Source organism: Boleophthalmus pectinirostris, unplaced genomic scaffold, assembly GCF_026225935.1.
Source record: "Boleophthalmus pectinirostris isolate CB_2022bp ecotype Guang Dong unplaced genomic scaffold, ASM2622593v1 HiC_scaffold_1, whole genome shotgun sequence".
NCBI lineage: Eukaryota > Metazoa > Chordata > Actinopteri > Gobiiformes > Gobiidae > Boleophthalmus > Boleophthalmus pectinirostris.
The window spans coordinates 7,473,256-7,490,597 of NW_026570970.1; the positions used below are offsets into that span (position 1 = coordinate 7,473,256).

General features: G+C 38.5%; 1 protein-coding gene across 1 annotated transcript in view; it reads left to right on the forward strand.

Moving 5' to 3' along the window:
• Positions 1-3,101: 3,101 nt before the first annotated feature.
• efnb2a (ephrin-B2a) overlaps positions 3,102-17,342 on the forward strand; it is a 62,299-nt gene continuing 48,058 nt past the window's right edge. The window contains exons 1-2 of the mRNA XM_055148644.1: positions 3,102-3,237; positions 3,649-4,011. Coding sequence (XP_055004619.1) covers positions 3,899-4,011 — 113 coding nt within the window. The 5' untranslated portion in view covers positions 3,102-3,237; positions 3,649-3,898. The remainder of the gene's footprint in view (positions 3,238-3,648; positions 4,012-17,342) is intronic.

The following is a 17,342-nucleotide window of genomic DNA, read 5'->3' on the forward strand; positions in this document are numbered from 1 at the left end:
TTCTCTTTGTTCCGGCTTTAAATCCTCGATCTCAGGAATCGTTGACAACACTGAATATATGGCTCTTTGCTGATTGGCTCTCACTTCTGGGGTTTTCGCAAACCATCTAGTGTATTCCGATTCCTGACTAAGTCACTGGAGAGAAATTAAAATGAGCGGAGGCGCTAGGTGGCACCAGCCTGGCTTGGATTCTACCTGGACGACTGAGAGATTTTACCACATTTATCTATAATGTTCCACAGTATGGCATTACATTTATATAACTTCATGGAGAATGGTTTTAACTTTCCTCTTCCAGATAGTTTGGCTTCATACTGTGCCTTTTAATTTGGTTACTGAAATTGCCCTACTCTAACCAACAGCTTATCTATTAAAATACATTAAGAGTATGTTTATTCAACGATTACAGTGATATAGTTCTTATCTGTAAAAACATTCTTGAATCATTATCTGAAAATTTGCATTGCAGTTAACAAGCCGACCCTAATTGAAAAGCCCCTGTGTCTTTCCAGTGAGAAGCCGAGCAGGAATCCACACTCTGGGCTTGTGTGAACAGGAGGAGGTCGTCCGGATGCGTATTCAGGCGGCGCGGACCCGAGCTCAGCCAAAGGTAAGGAAACGTTTATTAGCGCAGATTAAAAGAGCGGCATTAACTTCCTGCGAGCGTTATTTCACACACAAAAGATCCGCGTGTCAAGTGTGTAGAGAGAAATGTATATTGGAAGTAAAAAAGGTTTGGGAAAGTCTTAAAATTATTAGAGTTCATGAGGTTGTTAGAGAACTGTGCCTATTTTTAGTCCTGGTTTAGGCTTGGTTTAATCCAGGCTTGTCTGGTCCTGACTCAGTCCCTGTTTAGACTTTGTCCGGGTTTCGACAATTGTGTTTTTGTATGTCTGAATTCTGTCTACTTTTAGGTTCTAACACGTTTTATTAAACCAAACATACATCGTCAAAAGCAAAAAAGTTGTGCTCAGTCACATTATTATTCTTTTTTTTTTTTAACCCATGCTTAGTTAAGATACAATATTTGACAAATTCTTATGCCAAATGGTTAAAAAAAACACAACAGAGTCAGAAATTTTAAAAGAATGCGACAAAAAGTTGCGACGCAATACTGAAAAATGCAGAATTCTTACAAACTTTACATTAAAAATAAATACATTTTGCCTAACGTGTTCGATTAATCTGTGAAAATAATGTATTGCTTACAAATATTTAAGTACTTTTCTTACATTATTATTAAAAGTAATCACAATTCAGACGTTACAACTCTGTTTTAATACACACTTGCCATGTTTAATGAGCAATGAAGGTTTTAAATACTGACCTAAACAATTAAAATGACAATCTTTCTTTAATTTTATGTTAGACTGTTACCATAATAATTCACAAAGTCTAAAATATCAACAGTGTTTTATTAGACAGGCTTAATCTAACAAGAAACCAACTTTTAGAGCCACTTTTATAAATGTAATAAAGGTAATTAATTAGTTAAAAATTCTCTGTTTGCAACTTTTTGTAATCAGTCAATATTTATTATCAGATTTAAAACACATTTACACAAGTTGCATTACCATTACCATATCAATATTACCAATAATAATTCACAAAGTCTAAAAAATATCAGTAGTGTTTTGATAGACAGCCTTAATCTAACAAGAAACCAGCTTTTAGAGCCACTTTTCTAAGTGTAATAATGTCAAAATAGTCTGTTTTTTGTACGTTTGTAATCGGTCACTATTCATATCAGATTTAAAACACATTTATACGTTTACCCAAGTTGCATTTCTCTGTCAAAATGCAGAAACATCTAAATCAGAGGCCAAAATTAAAAACTGGAACTAAGTCGTGGGACAAACGTTAATGAAAAAGTTCAACAACATCTGCATGTTTCCTCTTCTTTCAAGATCTGTAATGTTAAACCTTTTCTTATTAAAATGAATGTTTAATAATAGTTTTGCTTAAACATTGAATCCAGACCAAGCAGAATATAAAATAATAACCAATTATTTTTATTAATAATGTGTCTATAGTCTATCTGTAGTCAGTGGGCAGCTCTAATACATATTTAATATGATCTCACAGGCCAAATATAATTATATTATGGGCCAAATTTGGTGCCCGGGCCTGAGTTTGACATGTCTGTTCTAAAATATCAATAGTTTTGTTAGACAGTCTTAATCTAACAAGAAACCAACTTTTAGAGCTATTTTTCTAAATGTAATAATGTAAAAATGGTCTGTTTTGTACTTTTTGTAATCAGTCAACATTTATACCAGATTTAAAACACATTTACACAAGTTGCATTACCATTACCATACCACTATTACCAATAATAATTCACAAAATCTAAAATATTAGGAGTGTGTTAGACAGCCTCAAGAAACCAACTTTCAGAGCCACTTTTCTAAATGTAATAATGTCAAAATGGTCTGTTTTTGTACTTTTTGTAATCGGTCAACATTCATATCATATTTAAAAACGCATTTCCACATTTCCACAAGTTGCATTTCTCTGTCAAAACGCAGAAACATCTAAATCAATGCCCCTCTCTTTGAACTTGCATTTCCTTCCGCGCGCATCCGCTAGTGGGCGCTCGTGGTCTTTGGAAAAACTGGCTGTGCTGCTCCGCGCGCTGCAAGGTAAGCTCCATGCATTCCTTACCGGGCTACTGTTGTTGTGCGCGCTTTTGGGGGGGACACTTTTTTTTTTTTTTTTTTTTTTAGGGAAATTAGCTTGAAAGTAAATAATAAAAAAGCATAATCAAACAAAGTGATGAGCTATTTTACAGTGCTAATATTTGTTTTGTCGCGCAAATGAACGCGCTGTGTCTGTTCCTTTAGAGTACAACGTGATTTTTATGTTAAATCCGGTGATATTTACGCGTATATTTGTGCGTAAAAGTAAATAATATAACCTCTTTATATGTCTTTTTCCCTCTTCGCTGTGACTCCCGTGCTGACCCCCCCTGGCTTGATTGACAGCACAGCTCCCCAACGTCTATCCCGCGGCGCGCACCAATCAGGAGCCGCGGAGGAGGCGGAGCCAGCGCGCCGAACACTGCTCAAGCAAATATTCCCAGTCAGTCGCGGTCACTCGCAGTTACTTCGCGTCCAGGTTGGGAGTCAGCAGCAGCAGCAGCAGCAGCAGCAGCAGCAGAAACCAGCTCCTTCAACCCCACCACGGCGCTGTGTGCAGTTTCTATGCGGATAAGCAGGACTTGAGCCGCGGGCACAGGTTGCACTTTTTATCCGCGCCTTTTTTTTTCTTTCTCCTCTCCTGGACTTCTTCTGGTGGACCTCTATGTAATGAGAACTTCCATTCCAGCTCGTTTGATTTCTCCCATTTTCATATTTGATCCATTTGCTCCATTTTGATCATCCGTTTGTTTTGGTCATTTTTATGCTCACCAGCTGAATTCTCTCCGAAGTCATTCCACCACCAGCAGCCATCTCGCTTTTCTTTTTTTTTTTTTTTTTTTCCTCGTTGTTTGTCTATTTCTGCTTTATCCTCTTTGCTCACGCGTCCGGTGGATTGTTGTGGACTATAAAAACGCAAAGGGATTTACTTGCTGCAGTTGGTTTGCTCAGTTTTTCTTTATTTTTTTATTAATTTTTTCCTGCCTCGGCCACTTGTTCTCTCTCCTAGGGATGTACGGGAGCGAGGTGAAGAAGTGTGCGCTCTGAACAAGGGGAGAATATAGATAGACGCGCTCTCTTGTTCCAACCTCGGCCGTGCGCCTTTGGGCTCCTGGAGATGCTCTAGCCGTCTCCGTACCGGGATATACGCTGAACGGCAAGCAGACGCGACCCGCACGAGGAGGAGTCTTTCTGTTTTGCCACAGTTTTTTTTTTTCTGGACACATCTCTGGCACGGATTGCACGCACGCGGAACCACCATGGGGGACTCGACGTGGAGATATTACCTTGGAGTTTTGTTTATTGCCTTCAAATTGGACTTGTCCCGGGCGCTCATCCTCGAGTCCATATACTGGAACACAACAAACACCAAGTAAGTGCACGGCGAGCGCACGCACCCCGCAGCCTTACGCGCTCCCCAACACACACCAAACACGATTTTAGACACCGAATTGAGTCCCGCTCTGCGCAAAACACCAAAATTATAGCAATTTAGTGTCTGGTTTTCAACAATCTGCAGTGAAACCTCGGTGTGATCGTGCGTTTATTCAGCCTCGCCTTCTTTTTCTGCGTTTGCCGAAATGAGACCAGCCTTTATACTCGGTAGATGTGCGTAATGGAGAGCTATAATATCCACTGCGGTGCTGGAGGAACATTTCTCCACATTGTTATGCGCGTAAACGTCCAGGCCCCGTGTCCCAGTCTGGATCTGGAGCTGCAGCCTGGTGCCTGGTGTCGAATAGATCCCCCCCTCTTGTCTTTGGAGTGCGGTTGGTTTTTACGCGCAGCAGTGGATGATGTTGACGCCGTGGGCCCGCTTTGAACGCGTTTTTTCCCCCCATTGTGCCACTCCACTGCGAGCTCCAGAGACACTAGTAAAACAGTACAGTGTCATTTAGTTCGTGAAATGAGCGTTCGGTGAAAATACGAGGATTGTTTGCGGCTCAGGTTCACGTCTGGTTTCAGTGCGTAGACGTGGATAATGTATCTCGCTGTGGGACAGGTCTGTGGGCTCCGTGGAGCTGGGTTTAGTGCGGGGCAGGCCCAAAACTGGACACTGGGAACGTCGTGTAGGCGCACGGTCAGCCATTTACGCGCTGATAGTTTTGCATTTTGCACAATATACTGTCAACTTTCCAAACAAATTACACGGGAATTATTTTTTTCTTAGTTTATAGTCGGTATTTATGAAGTAACCAAAAGTTTCCAAAAGTTATTTTCAACCTAAACCATGAATCAGTCAAAGTAACCAAGTTAAAATTACGCAAAATTACGATTATAAGTTTGTTTGACAGTGTAGTTTAAGTTATAGACCCAACTATTTCTTAATTGAGGATACTGATAATGCAAAACTTTTAAACAAGTTCCTATTTGCTTAATTGCTGTGCGTGTTTTGACAAAATAGTCTTGGCCCCAGTCTTTTGAACGTGCTTGTAATCCATTAATTATTAATTTCCCACACAGTATTCTTGGATAGGTTACTTATAGTTGAATTTTCTTGGCAAACATTGGAAAAATATGAAAAAACCCAACCTAATTTCAACCATTTTTTTTCCAACTTAAGTTTTGGCGCACCTTTATTACTCTGAATGTCGTTTAATTTTAGTTGTTGGCACTTATATAGGGTCAAAACTAAAACCGTCCTCAGAATCCACAATTGGAACTGGTAGCCACCGAGCGGTTTATTTTTAAAACATGACTCCTCTAATACTTTATGGAAGGTTTTGAATAGAGCATTGTCCATAGTTTCCAGACTGTCTGCCCTGCCGTACAGTGCTCACCCAATGCCCCGTCACACACAGGACGTCCCATAGAAAACTCGCCCCGCTTCCTGACCGAAAACTGCCCGAAAATCTAAATACCCCCTTTTTTTTTTTTTTTGCGATGTGAATTCCACTCATAAATATTCTTATGGTGCTTCATGCGCGGTTGAACCCTTCTCTTCTTTGGTTGATAAAACAGCCTGTCTCTCCGCTGCTCTGCCCCTGGCCCGAGCCTGGCAGGGGGCGCTCCTCTTTGTGGACCGCTTCGTCACGCCTGGCTCCTCAATAACTCAGCTTTTGGCACCAGAGCTACCCCAGATCTTTTCATTTTTACCCCCATTTTTTTCCACACATAAGCCAGATTGTGACGTCCAACAGGTGCCCATTGTGCTCCCAAACTCAGGGTTCCAAGGAGCCCTACCACGATAATTAAAATATTGACTTATCGTTCAATATATGGAAGATGGAACGATTATTTTGGGGGTCAGAATTTATCGTGGGCACCTTTTCTTTGTGTGGTTTTGTTATTTTTCTATGCTACTTTAGATTTCAGCTCACGAGGGTTGATTCTAGATGTGTCCGAACTACAAAACTTTCATTCTGCTGCTTATTTTTTGCAACTCTTACTTTTTTTTGCAACTAGATTGTACATTTCGGATAGATTTTTGGAGATAAACCTGCTTTTTGGTTATTTGCGTACACATTATCGCGTCTAATCTGTATTTACTTTTAATTCCAAGCACCTGGGTCTTCGTGTTGACTGTGCTCGGTGTTTCCAGACCTGCTTGTGTGCGCAGGGATTCGAAGAGAGCCTCTGCCTCGAAATGTAGCAAAGGTCCTTAATGCCAAGGCCATCTGACGCCTTTTGTGATGACACCATTTTGAAGACGCTACAATTAGCCCTTCGCTTTCACTCGCAGTCTGCCCCAAATGGCTCTTATCGCTTCTGTAGATCAGGCCAGCGTTGTCGAGGAGGCGCTATCTGGTGACCTTTTGGGGAGAAGACAAACGCAGAAGTTAGAAATGTTAATCTGAAGTCGAACTAGAGCAAAGCAGATTGCGATTTTCTTTACAAACTAGTTTAAATTGTCAAATTGTTGTTGGCAGTTGCTTTACACGGCTCTTTGTCGCATCAGGATTGCGTTGTGAAGTGGTGACCTTTTGGTGAAGACAAACGTTGAAGTTAGAAATGTTAATTTTAAGTCCAACAAGAGCAAAGCAGATTTTTGTTTTTGTTACAAACTACTTAAAACTATCGATTCTTTTACACTGAGACTATAGGATTACAAGGAATCCAAGTTTATATGATCTATTTAGTGATTTTTTTGGAATATAAATGTTATTTCTAGCTTCTACTGAACAAAAATGTACAGATTAATGCATAGTCCTACTTCTTTGTGCTCTATATTAACAGGAGATTAGTATTTCTGTGCACGCCTACTTGCGCTACTCCCTGGAACCATTTTGTAGGTTCGCAGTACAGGCTGACACGCAATTTGCTTTTTTAAAATACTCGATTTGAATGAGCCTTCAGTTTGCCTCCTCGTTTGCCATTTCGCCCCGGGACAAACCGCGTCCACCCTCGCACCAAGTATAGACGGCCGCAAACGCAACACTACCAGGGCTGTGGGGACTGGAATTAGCCTGTGTGTGCGCATTCTTGGTGTGGGTTAGGAGTTCAGAGCCAATAGGCCACAGTGGGAGCCTGTTTGGGGACGGGACGCCTCTTTTATTTTAGGGGAATACCTCGGCATTGTCCGGTGAATGGGGGGACTTCAGGTGGTATGCCGTTGAAGTCGCGGACGAAAATGGGCACTCATGTCTGTTTTGAGAAGTGGAGAGCTCGGAAAAGACTTTGAACAATGATAAGTAATGTAGTTAAGCTTAAGTTAAACAGTTTTGACAAAAGAGCGCTCTACGATAATCTCCAAAAAGTTAAAATGGCTTGATTTAAGAATGTTTATCTTCATTTGAGACGATTTTTTACAAGTAAGGGAAAATGTAGAGTCGTATTTCACTTCGAACTGCGCTTGAAATAAAAACTTAACTAGGCCTGCTGTTCAGTTGGCAAAATCTTGTCAAATCTCGTCAAAATCTGCTCAAATGAAGATAAAATTCTCAATCCAAGCTGTTTTAATGTAATTTTGACCTGTTTTTAGCGCACACATACCAATTTACAATGGTTTAGTCGAACTTCTGTTCTAATTCTATAGTCTTCAAAAAGTTAAAATGGCTTGGTTTAAGAATGTTTATCTTAATTTGAGTCGATTTTTTACAAGTTAAGGAAGATGTAAAGTTCATATTTCACTTAAAATAACAAAAATCGAACTGCGCTTGAATAAAAACTTAACTCTGTTGGCAAATGACCAGTCAAAATCTGATCAAATCTTGTCAAAATCTGCTCAAATAAAGATAAAATTCTCATTCCAAGCTGTTTTAACTCAACTTTTACCAGTTTTTAGCGCACACATACCAATTTGCAATGGTTTAGTCGAACTTTAAATTCTATAGTTTCTTCTATAGTTCTATTCTAATTCTGTAATCTTCAAAAAGTTAAAATGGCTTGGTTTAAGAATGTTTATCTTAAGTTCTTAATTTGAGTCAATTTTTTTACAAGTAATGGAAAATGTAAAGTTCATATTTCACTTAAAATAACAAAAATTGAACTGCGCTTGAAATAAAAACTTTACTCAGTTGGCAAAATCTTATCAAATCTTGTCAAAATCTGCTCAAATTAAGATAAAATTCTCTGTTCAAGCTGTTTTAACTTAACTTTGACCAGTTTTTAGCGCACACATACCAATTTTTAATGGTTTAGTCGAACTTTAAATTCTATAGTTTCTTCTGTAACTCTCTTCTAATTCTATAATCTTCAAAAAGTTAAAATGTCTTGGTTTAAGAATGTTTATCTTAATTTGAGTCGATTTTTTTTACACGTAACGTAAAATGTAAAGTCATATTTCACTTAAAATAACAAAAATCGAACTGCGCTTGAAATAAAAACTTTACTCAGTTGGCAAAATCTTATCATATCTTGTCAAAATCTGCTCAATTTAAGATAAAGTCCTCAAATCAAGCTGTTTTAACTTAACTTTGACCTGTTTTTAGTGCACACATGCCAGTCTAAGTTTAAATTCTGTAGTTTCAGAGGTTAAGAAAGTGTATGTTGTGAAGTTACTGCACTTTCTCTCGGTTCAACTAGTTTGCTGTAGCTTGACTATTCATGGCGGCTCCAGGCTCCGGGGCAGCCTAATGTCTTTGTGTGCAGACAGGGGGTAGCGGATAAAGAAACGGCCAGAAAAAAGCTAAAAAAAAAAAAGGAAAAGGAAAAAAAAAAAAAACTGCACCGTTTGGCTACCCCTGCTGTCGATTAGACTTCATTGTCGATTACCCCCTTACTACTTTACCGCCTTTACTTAAACTTAAGGTAGTCAATGACCCTAACTCCTGCTCAAATCTCCCCAAATTCTCCTTACCCCTCTTTTTTGCATTGGTCCACCGCTAATCCATTTTGTAGTTGGGAGGGAGAAACAAAAGCCAGAGCCTGCTTTACATGCTCTATGTAAAAAAGGAGCGCTCCCCTCTCCTCCACTGCAGTTCATTAAGAGATTACACACAGCAAACCCAAAGGGCCTTTGTGACCGGGCAGCGACGGGGGCACCACTCCGGGTCTTTTCTCTGAGCTCGGAGGGGGGAGATGCTCGGGGGGGGCGCAGATAGAGACGCAGGTTCGTCGTGAATTACTGACGAGGCTCTGTTCCCCCGTTCTCCTCTCCTCTTCTCCTCCCGTCAGGCTGAAAACCTCCCGGAGTGCTTCTAATTTAGCCACTTTTCTCCGTGACAGAAAGAAAAATAGCTCGCTTTAATTCGGAGACATCGGGCGCAGCGAAGGGGCCGAGGTAGAGGTGAAGGTTTGGGGGGGAGACAACATGGCACCGAACATGGCGGCAGTTGTTGTTCTCACACGGGGTTTCGTCGATTTTTGATAAAAAAAAGTTAACTGGCCGGTTGCAGCTTTGTTTCAAGTCAGCGTGGCGGCGGCGGTTAGCAGTGAAGTAGAGCTGAGCGAATTTGGCGAAAATGTCAAATTGTGTATTCTTTTTGACAGATATTGTGGTTGTAATTAGATATTTGTGGACGTTTTGACAACAGTGAACAGCTTCTGGCCAAGTTAACGTGGGGTTTAGCAGTGAAGCAGAGCCGTGCGAATTTGGAAAAATGTCCAAATTGACTTACGATTGAAAGATCTGTGAAAAATTTGGACTTGAGATGAGAAATTTTAACATAAATTGCAACATACGAGTTCATCGGCTTTGTAAAAATGTCAAGGTCAGTTCCAGACAATATGTCTAGCAGATTCTACGCCTACGAGGCATGTCTGAAATGATCTTTTTGAATAAATTGTACGTTTTTGACAACACGTCTTTAACCCTTTCAACATATTCTGAATCATAATAGTCAGATCCGAACATGCGTCGAATCACCGCACGTTTGACCCCAACGCCTTGAGCTTTTTGATCACCGCCAACTGCCAGGTCGACGATTAAGATATTGCGATGAAAGAAAGGGAAGTGAACCAACGTTAAATGAGCGGAGCATAAAGCGGGCGTCTCTGGGGGGGCGAGGAGGGAAGGGGGGGGGGTAATTACGCCTGGTCCCGCTCAGATCCCATAGGCCCGGGATTTCGACGAGATGAAAGCTCTAGGCCCGGGGACAGGGGGCAGATAGTGTCACCCCGAAGCGGCGCGAACGCACGGGGGGGGGAGGAGGGGTAGGGTGACGGGGTCTGATAAAGCCCCCGTCCCGACAGCCAGCAGAGGGCGAAAGCTGCACCGAATTGTCCCGGGATTAACCCTCACTAGACTGGGCTTGGCCTCCTTTGTCCGCCCGCCTTAATGAATCCTCACATCCAAAACAGTTGCTCTCCGGGGCTAAAGCGAACCATCCACAAGCCCCCCCCCCCCTTTCCTCCCCGCGTTCGTCCATGTTTGCTCATAACTTCAGGGCCACAGGAAGAGAAAGAGGGGACAACATTATAGGACGGGGATTACAGCGGGGAGGCCCACACAAAGGCAGCAGGCTGGAGGTCTAAATACAGGGCCAGCGGAGTGGGGCTATATTGAGACGTGCAGTGACAGAGGTTGGAACGGTGCAATAGCTGGAAAATACTAGTTTGTAAAAGTCACTGCAATGAAAGAGCGTATTTTTCACATCTGATGGCAACTTTTAAACTGTTCTGGGGGTAGTGAAAATCGTTGGAACTGTGTAACTGTGGACATTAAATTGAAAAGAAGCTCAAAACACACTGAAATAGGGTTGGTTTTTCGTTAGATTACGGTGCACTTTAGGAAAATTCTTAGATTTTTCAGCTTTTTAGGTCATTGGAACTAGAGCTACATTGTACTACTGCTTAATGTCAAGGTAGACTTTGAAAAATTCTTGAACTTTTGAGTATTTTAGGCTGCGAAAATCTTTAATCATTGGAACTAGAACTACATGGTACTACTGCGTACATTAAATTGCAAAGTATCTATTAAAAATCCTGAAAGAGGGTTAGGTTAAGGTACACTTTTGAAAAATTCTTACATTTTTCAGCTTTTTAGGTCATTGGAACTAGAACTACATCGTACTACTGCTTAATGTCAAGGTAGACTTCGGAAAATTCTTGAACTTTTGAGATTTTTAGGCTGCGAAAATCTTTAATCATTGGAACTAGAACTACATCGTACTACAAAGTATCTATTAAAAACACTGAAAGAGGGTTAGGTTAAGGTACACTTTTGGAAAATTCTTACATTTTTCAGCTTTTTAGGAAGTTAAAATCATCGGAACTAGAACTACATTGAACTACTGCGTACATTAAATTGAAAACTGGCTCTTAAAAGTTACCACAGTGAAAAAGAGTTTGTTTTTTTAGGTTAATGTCAAGGTAGACTTCGGAAAATTCTTGAACTTTTAAGGTTTTAGGCTTCGGAAATCTTTAATCTTTGGAACTAGAACTACATCGAACTACTGTGTACATTAAAACTAGTTGTTAAAAGTTACCACAGTGAAAGAGTTTGTTTTTTTAGGTTAATGTCAAGGTAGACTTTGGAAAATTCTTGAACTTTTAAGGTTTTTTGGCTCCAAAAATTCTTTATAATCATTGGAAGTAGAAGTACACCGTACTACTGCGTACATTTAATCAAAAACTAGCTGTTAAAAGTTACCACAGTGAAAAAGAGTTTGTTTTTTTAGGATAATGTCAAGGTAGACTTTGGAAAATTCTTGGACTTTTGAGATTTTTAGGCTGCGAAAATCTTTAATCATTGGAACTAGAACTACTGCGTACATTAAAACTAGTTGTTAAAAGTTACCACAGTGAAAAAGAGTTTGTTTTTTTAGGTTAATGTTAAGGTAGACTTCGGAAAATTCTTGAACTTTTATGGTTCTTAGACTGCGAAAATCTTCACTACTGGGAATTATGTTGAATATTTGATTGTGGTCAACTTGGAAACTAAATGTAACCAGTTTGAAAACCCAAAAAATAATCGCTCGCAAACTAAAACAAGCCAAGTTGAGCGTTCAAACGTGTCAGATGTTCCCCCGTTCACACAAACACCCCGACCAAAAGCTCGCTCAGTCGTGACGAAGGCCGGTCCGAAGATAAACGACCAAAACAGATGTCACACTCAAAGTTTACTCCCGTGTCAAGCACCTGTGGCTCTGATTCACAACCATTTGGCACCTTTTGCTTTCCCCAGCCGTTAATGTAATTAGCGCCTAGGCTACTGTAAACTTTGCATTCACAGTGGTTCAAGTTAATTTTTTTGTTTACCTAATCCCCCTTTTGCTTGTAATACTTTATATCTGGAAAATTTGAAGTCATTGGTGGTGTTACAGTTGTGTATAAAATTGAAAACTTGTCAACTTTATTCTCCAAAAAGTAATAGAATCTTTAAATCTATAAAACTGACAACTTCTGAACTTAGAAAGAGAAATATATTCAGATTCTTAAAGCAAATGTCTTTAATGAAGCTTTTTGAAAACCATAACTTCTTTTCTCAACTGCCTTAAAACTATGCACTAACAAGAGGTAAATTTTTTTTGTTTACCTAATCTCTTTTGAAGTTATTGGTCATGTAAGAATTGTATATAAAAATGAAAAAAATTGAAAACTTTTCAATTTTATTCTCTAAAAAAAACACAGTAGAATCTTTAAATCTTTAAAAATAAAACCGACAACTTCTGAACTTTACAAAGCCAAAGAAAGAGAAATTAAGTCAAATAAGTCAGATTCTTAAAGCAAATGTGTTTAATGAAACTATTTGAAAACCATAACTTCACTTCTTTTCCCAACTGTCTTAAAGCTATGCACTAACGAGAAGTACATTTTTTTGTTTACCTAATCCCTTTTGAAGTCATCGGTGATTTAAGAATTCAATATAAAATTGAAAACTTGTCAACTTTATTCTCCAAAAAAAACAACAGAATCTTTAAATCTATAAAACTGACAACTTCTGAACTTTACAAAGCCAAAGAAAGAGAAATTAAGTCAGATTCTTAAAGCAAATGTGTTTAATGAAGCTTTTTGATCCCATTTGCTTGTAATACTTTACATCTGGAAAATTTGAAGTCATTGGTGGTGTTACAATTGTATATAAAATTGAAATCTTGTCAACTTTATTCTCCAAAAATAACAACAAAATCTTTAAATCTATAAAACTGACAACTTCTGAACTTAACAAAGCCAAAGAAAGGGAAATTAAGTCAGATTCTTAAAGCAAATGTGTTTAATGAAGCTTTTTGTAAACCATAACTTCACTTCTTTTCCCAACTGTCTTAAAACTATGCACTAACAAGAAGTAAACATTTTTGTGTACCTAATCCCTACTTAATCCCTTTTGCTATATAAAATTGAAAACTTGTCAACCTTATTCACCAAAAAAAAACACAATAGAATCTTTAAATCCATAAAATATAAAATCTTCTGAACTTTACAAAGCCAAAGAAAGAGAAATTAAGTCCGATTCTTAAAGCAAATGTGGTTAAAGAAGCTTTTTGATCCCATTTGCTTGTAATACTTTATATCTGGAAAATTTGAAGTCATTGGTGGTGTTACAATTGTGTATAAAATTGAAAACTTGTCAACTTTATTCACCAAAAAAAACACAATAGAATCTTTAAATCCGTAAAAATATAAAATCTTCTGAACTTTACAAAGCCAAAGAAAGCGAAATTAAGTCCGAAATTCTTAAAGCAAATGTGTTTAATGAAGCTTTTTGATCCCATTTGCTTGTAATACTTAATATCTGGAAAATTTGAAGTCATTGGTGGTGTTACAGTTGTGTATAAAACTGAAATCTTGTCAACTTTATTCTCAAAAAAAAAAAACAATAGATAAAAAACTGACAACTTCTGAACTTAACAAAGCCAAAGAAAGCGAAATTAAGTCAAATTCTTAAAGCAAATGTGTTTAATGAAGCGTTTTGAAAACCATAACTTCACTTCTTTTCCCAACTGTCTTAAAACTATGCACTAACAAGCTCTAATTCTGCCGTCTCCGTTTCCCCTCCTGCGTTGCTATCTTTTCTCTTTCTCCTACACAGGAAGCCCACGGCATTAGCTCGTTAGCTTCTGCGGCCGGGTGACTTTGTAGTTTCTTCCAAATACACAAATTTCCCCAGCGCTCGAGGCACCTGCGGCTGTCGTCACGTTCGCGCGCAGAAAACGAGTGAGCGGGGGGGGGAAGTTTTCGGTCTCCTCCGAGCAGTTGGCGTGCGTTCGCGGAGGGTCGGAGCGCGATCAAAAAAGCTCGGAGCGATTTCGTCTGTCTTCTCCCGCGGGCTGCTGTCACCTCCTCTGATTATGTACGTGTGAGCCCTCATCGCCGGCCAGGACAAATGGCGTGTGACGTGATAGAAAACTGACAGCGGGGAAAAAAAAAAAAAAAAAGGAAAAGAAAAAAACACACTTGAAAGTTCTTCAAAAGGCCAGAAAATAATGAGTCCGCCGTGAATGGGATCAGTTGTTGTCAGTCGTGCAGTTATGACATTGGGAAAAGTCAAATATGATTTTTGCGCAGGAGAATTTAATCAAGTTGGAGTTTAGCTTAGGTTACACTTGAAAAGGCTATCGCTTCTTGAGGAATTCTTTGTTGAAAGTTGAAATAGTGTCAGTTTTTGAACAACCTTTATTTAATTTATGCTCTTATTTAGTTATTATACGAACTCAAACAACAAAATATTCCGTCAGTAAATGATAATTTGATCATATATGTGTAACAATAACCAAAATATCGTGATATCGTATTGTCAAAAGTCTCACAATATATCAAATTACAAGTTCCTTTGCGTAAATACATGGATTTATAGTAGAAATAGCTCATAAACATCGGGAACTACATATCCCATGATTCATTTCAGCGCAGACAACATGAAGAAATCTGTTTTTTACTTGAATTCTTGAGATTATAACGGTAATAATTCACGCCAAATTCATTTCAGGGTATTTTAAAAGCAAAAAAAGTGTCCTACAATTACAATTATGTCAGCATCTCCATAATATCGCAATAAATATCGTACCGTGAGATGTATATCGTGATAATATGCTATAGAGAGATTTGGATATTGTTACATCACTAGTAACAACATATGTATGTCAGTTCATATTTCAGTTTTTATTTATAATTTTTGTATTAAATTCTGTTATGTTGACTAGAAACTAAAATCTAACCACGATCCAATCCAAATCTCTTGATATGATAATCTCACGGTACGATATTTATTGCGATATTTTGAAGATGCTGCTTTTTTCTCGTCGTAACCCAAATAATTAAGATTTAAAAGTGCTTAATAAGTTATTTCAGCATGTATATTGGTTTGAAACAGAGCAAAGGATCATGGTCTATGTAGTTCTTACTGTTTTTTTAGCTGATTTTGTTTTTTAAGATGAGAAACTTGAGATTCGATATATTTTGTGACGCTCCACAGTATTATTGAGAGACTTTTGACGATATGATATCACGATATTTCGGTTACTGTAACATCCCTACAGTTAAATTAAATTTAAAAAAAAAGAAAAGTGTGTCATTAGAAGCAAACGCAGAAGCTAAAAAACTATTCTAGTAACTTTATATGAGAAAATTTCAAATAAGCCTACATAAAATCTAACTGGTACGATATTTATTGTGAAATTTTGAATATGCTACTTTCTCCCATCATAAAATTCAAATAATTAAGATTTAAAAGTGCTTAATAAGTTATTTCAGCATGTATATTGGCTTGAAACAGAGCAAAGGATCATGGTCTATGTAGTTTTTGCTGTTTTTAACAATGATTTTAAACTGAGAAACTTCAGATTCGATATATTTTGTGACCTCCACGGCTGTTATTGCGAGGCTTTTCACGATATATCACGATATTTCGGTTACTGTAACATCCCTACAGTTAAATTAAATTAAAAAAAAAGAAAAGTGTGTCCATTAGAAGCAAACACAGAAGCTAAAAACTATTTTCGTAACTTCATACCCAACCTAAATCTAACCATAATTAGTGAAAAGTAAAAATTGCAGCTAGATAGTTGTCAAAACCTTGCGCCGAACACTGCTAAAATCCTCGTAAACCATTTTAGTAACTTCAGTAACATTACCTCACTCTCTCCATCACAAAATGGAGGCCCTCTCTGTTGTGTTTAGTCAAGCCGTCCCCATTGATGTCCACATTCTTACAACTGTAACCTGCTTATGTCTTTACACACTGTTTACGCTCGGCTTTAACTGCCTGTAATGCTTTTAACGCCTGATTTGCTGAGCCGGGGCCGTAGTCGATAAAATACGGCCGCTCTTTGGAATATTTATGTCCCGGAGGAGGAGGAGAAGGACTTTAAAGAAGGGGAGAAGAAAGAGAATCGGGGAAGAAGAGAGGAGAGGAGAGGAGCGGGGGGGAGCTGAATGGCCAAGTGTGCCTCAGAGCTGCTAGTGGGGGGGCCCTGTGTTTTAGGGACGAGGGGCGGGGGGTCAAACGCATTTACAATCATGAGATGTCTGGGCGGGATTTTTTATTTGTCTTCACTTCCTGCTCTTGTCTTGTTTTCCTGCTTTTTCTCAAGTGCCTCTGTTCAAAAAACTAGACCGAAAACGCAAACTTTGCCTGCGAGTGAAGCAATCGTTTTAATTACGGGTTGAGTGAGTCGCTTGGAATTTGGTAACTTCACCCAAAATTGGCAAAATTCGGCAATTCAAACGTTTATGTTCTTAAAAATATACAACGCTGCCAACGCCGAGAGTTAGTAGTTTATTTTATACACCCCCAAAGTCAGCTTCAGAACCGAATAAGAATGTAAACAACTTTTGCATCATGGTGTATTTTGTCATTAATTATGCATTATTCCTCGGCACGACTGTCAAAAAGTAAAAACTGAAGCTGGTTTGAACATGTTTACTGGCGCTCCCTTAGGTAATGTTAATAAAATATGAAATGACGGATTCTATAGTAGGTTTAAAACTGCAGTACCATACACTTTGAACAGTTCTTACTCTCAAACGTCATTACTTATTTCTATAATCTGAAGTGCAGGAAGTCGTATCTGTAGTGTTTGGTGCATTGTGTAACTTTTCTGCAGGGTGGAGGGTCCATTTGTCTGGAATATTTCACAGTATGGCATTAAACCTCTCTATTAGGGCTGCTCGAGTATGGAAAAAAAAAAAATCGGGATTATTTTGGTCAATATTGAAATCACGATGACTCAAACGATTATTTTTTGTTACACGATGCCTTTATTCAGCATTTCTCTTTCAAAAAACACTTTGTTATTGATAATTAATCAATATAAGCTACATTAAAGCAGTTTTGTAATGTATAAAATGAATAAAATACACTTTGAGCATGACATAAGGCATAGAAAAACACAAATTTATCCAAAATAAGCTGTTCTACAATGTCTATATTTAGAATTTACTCAT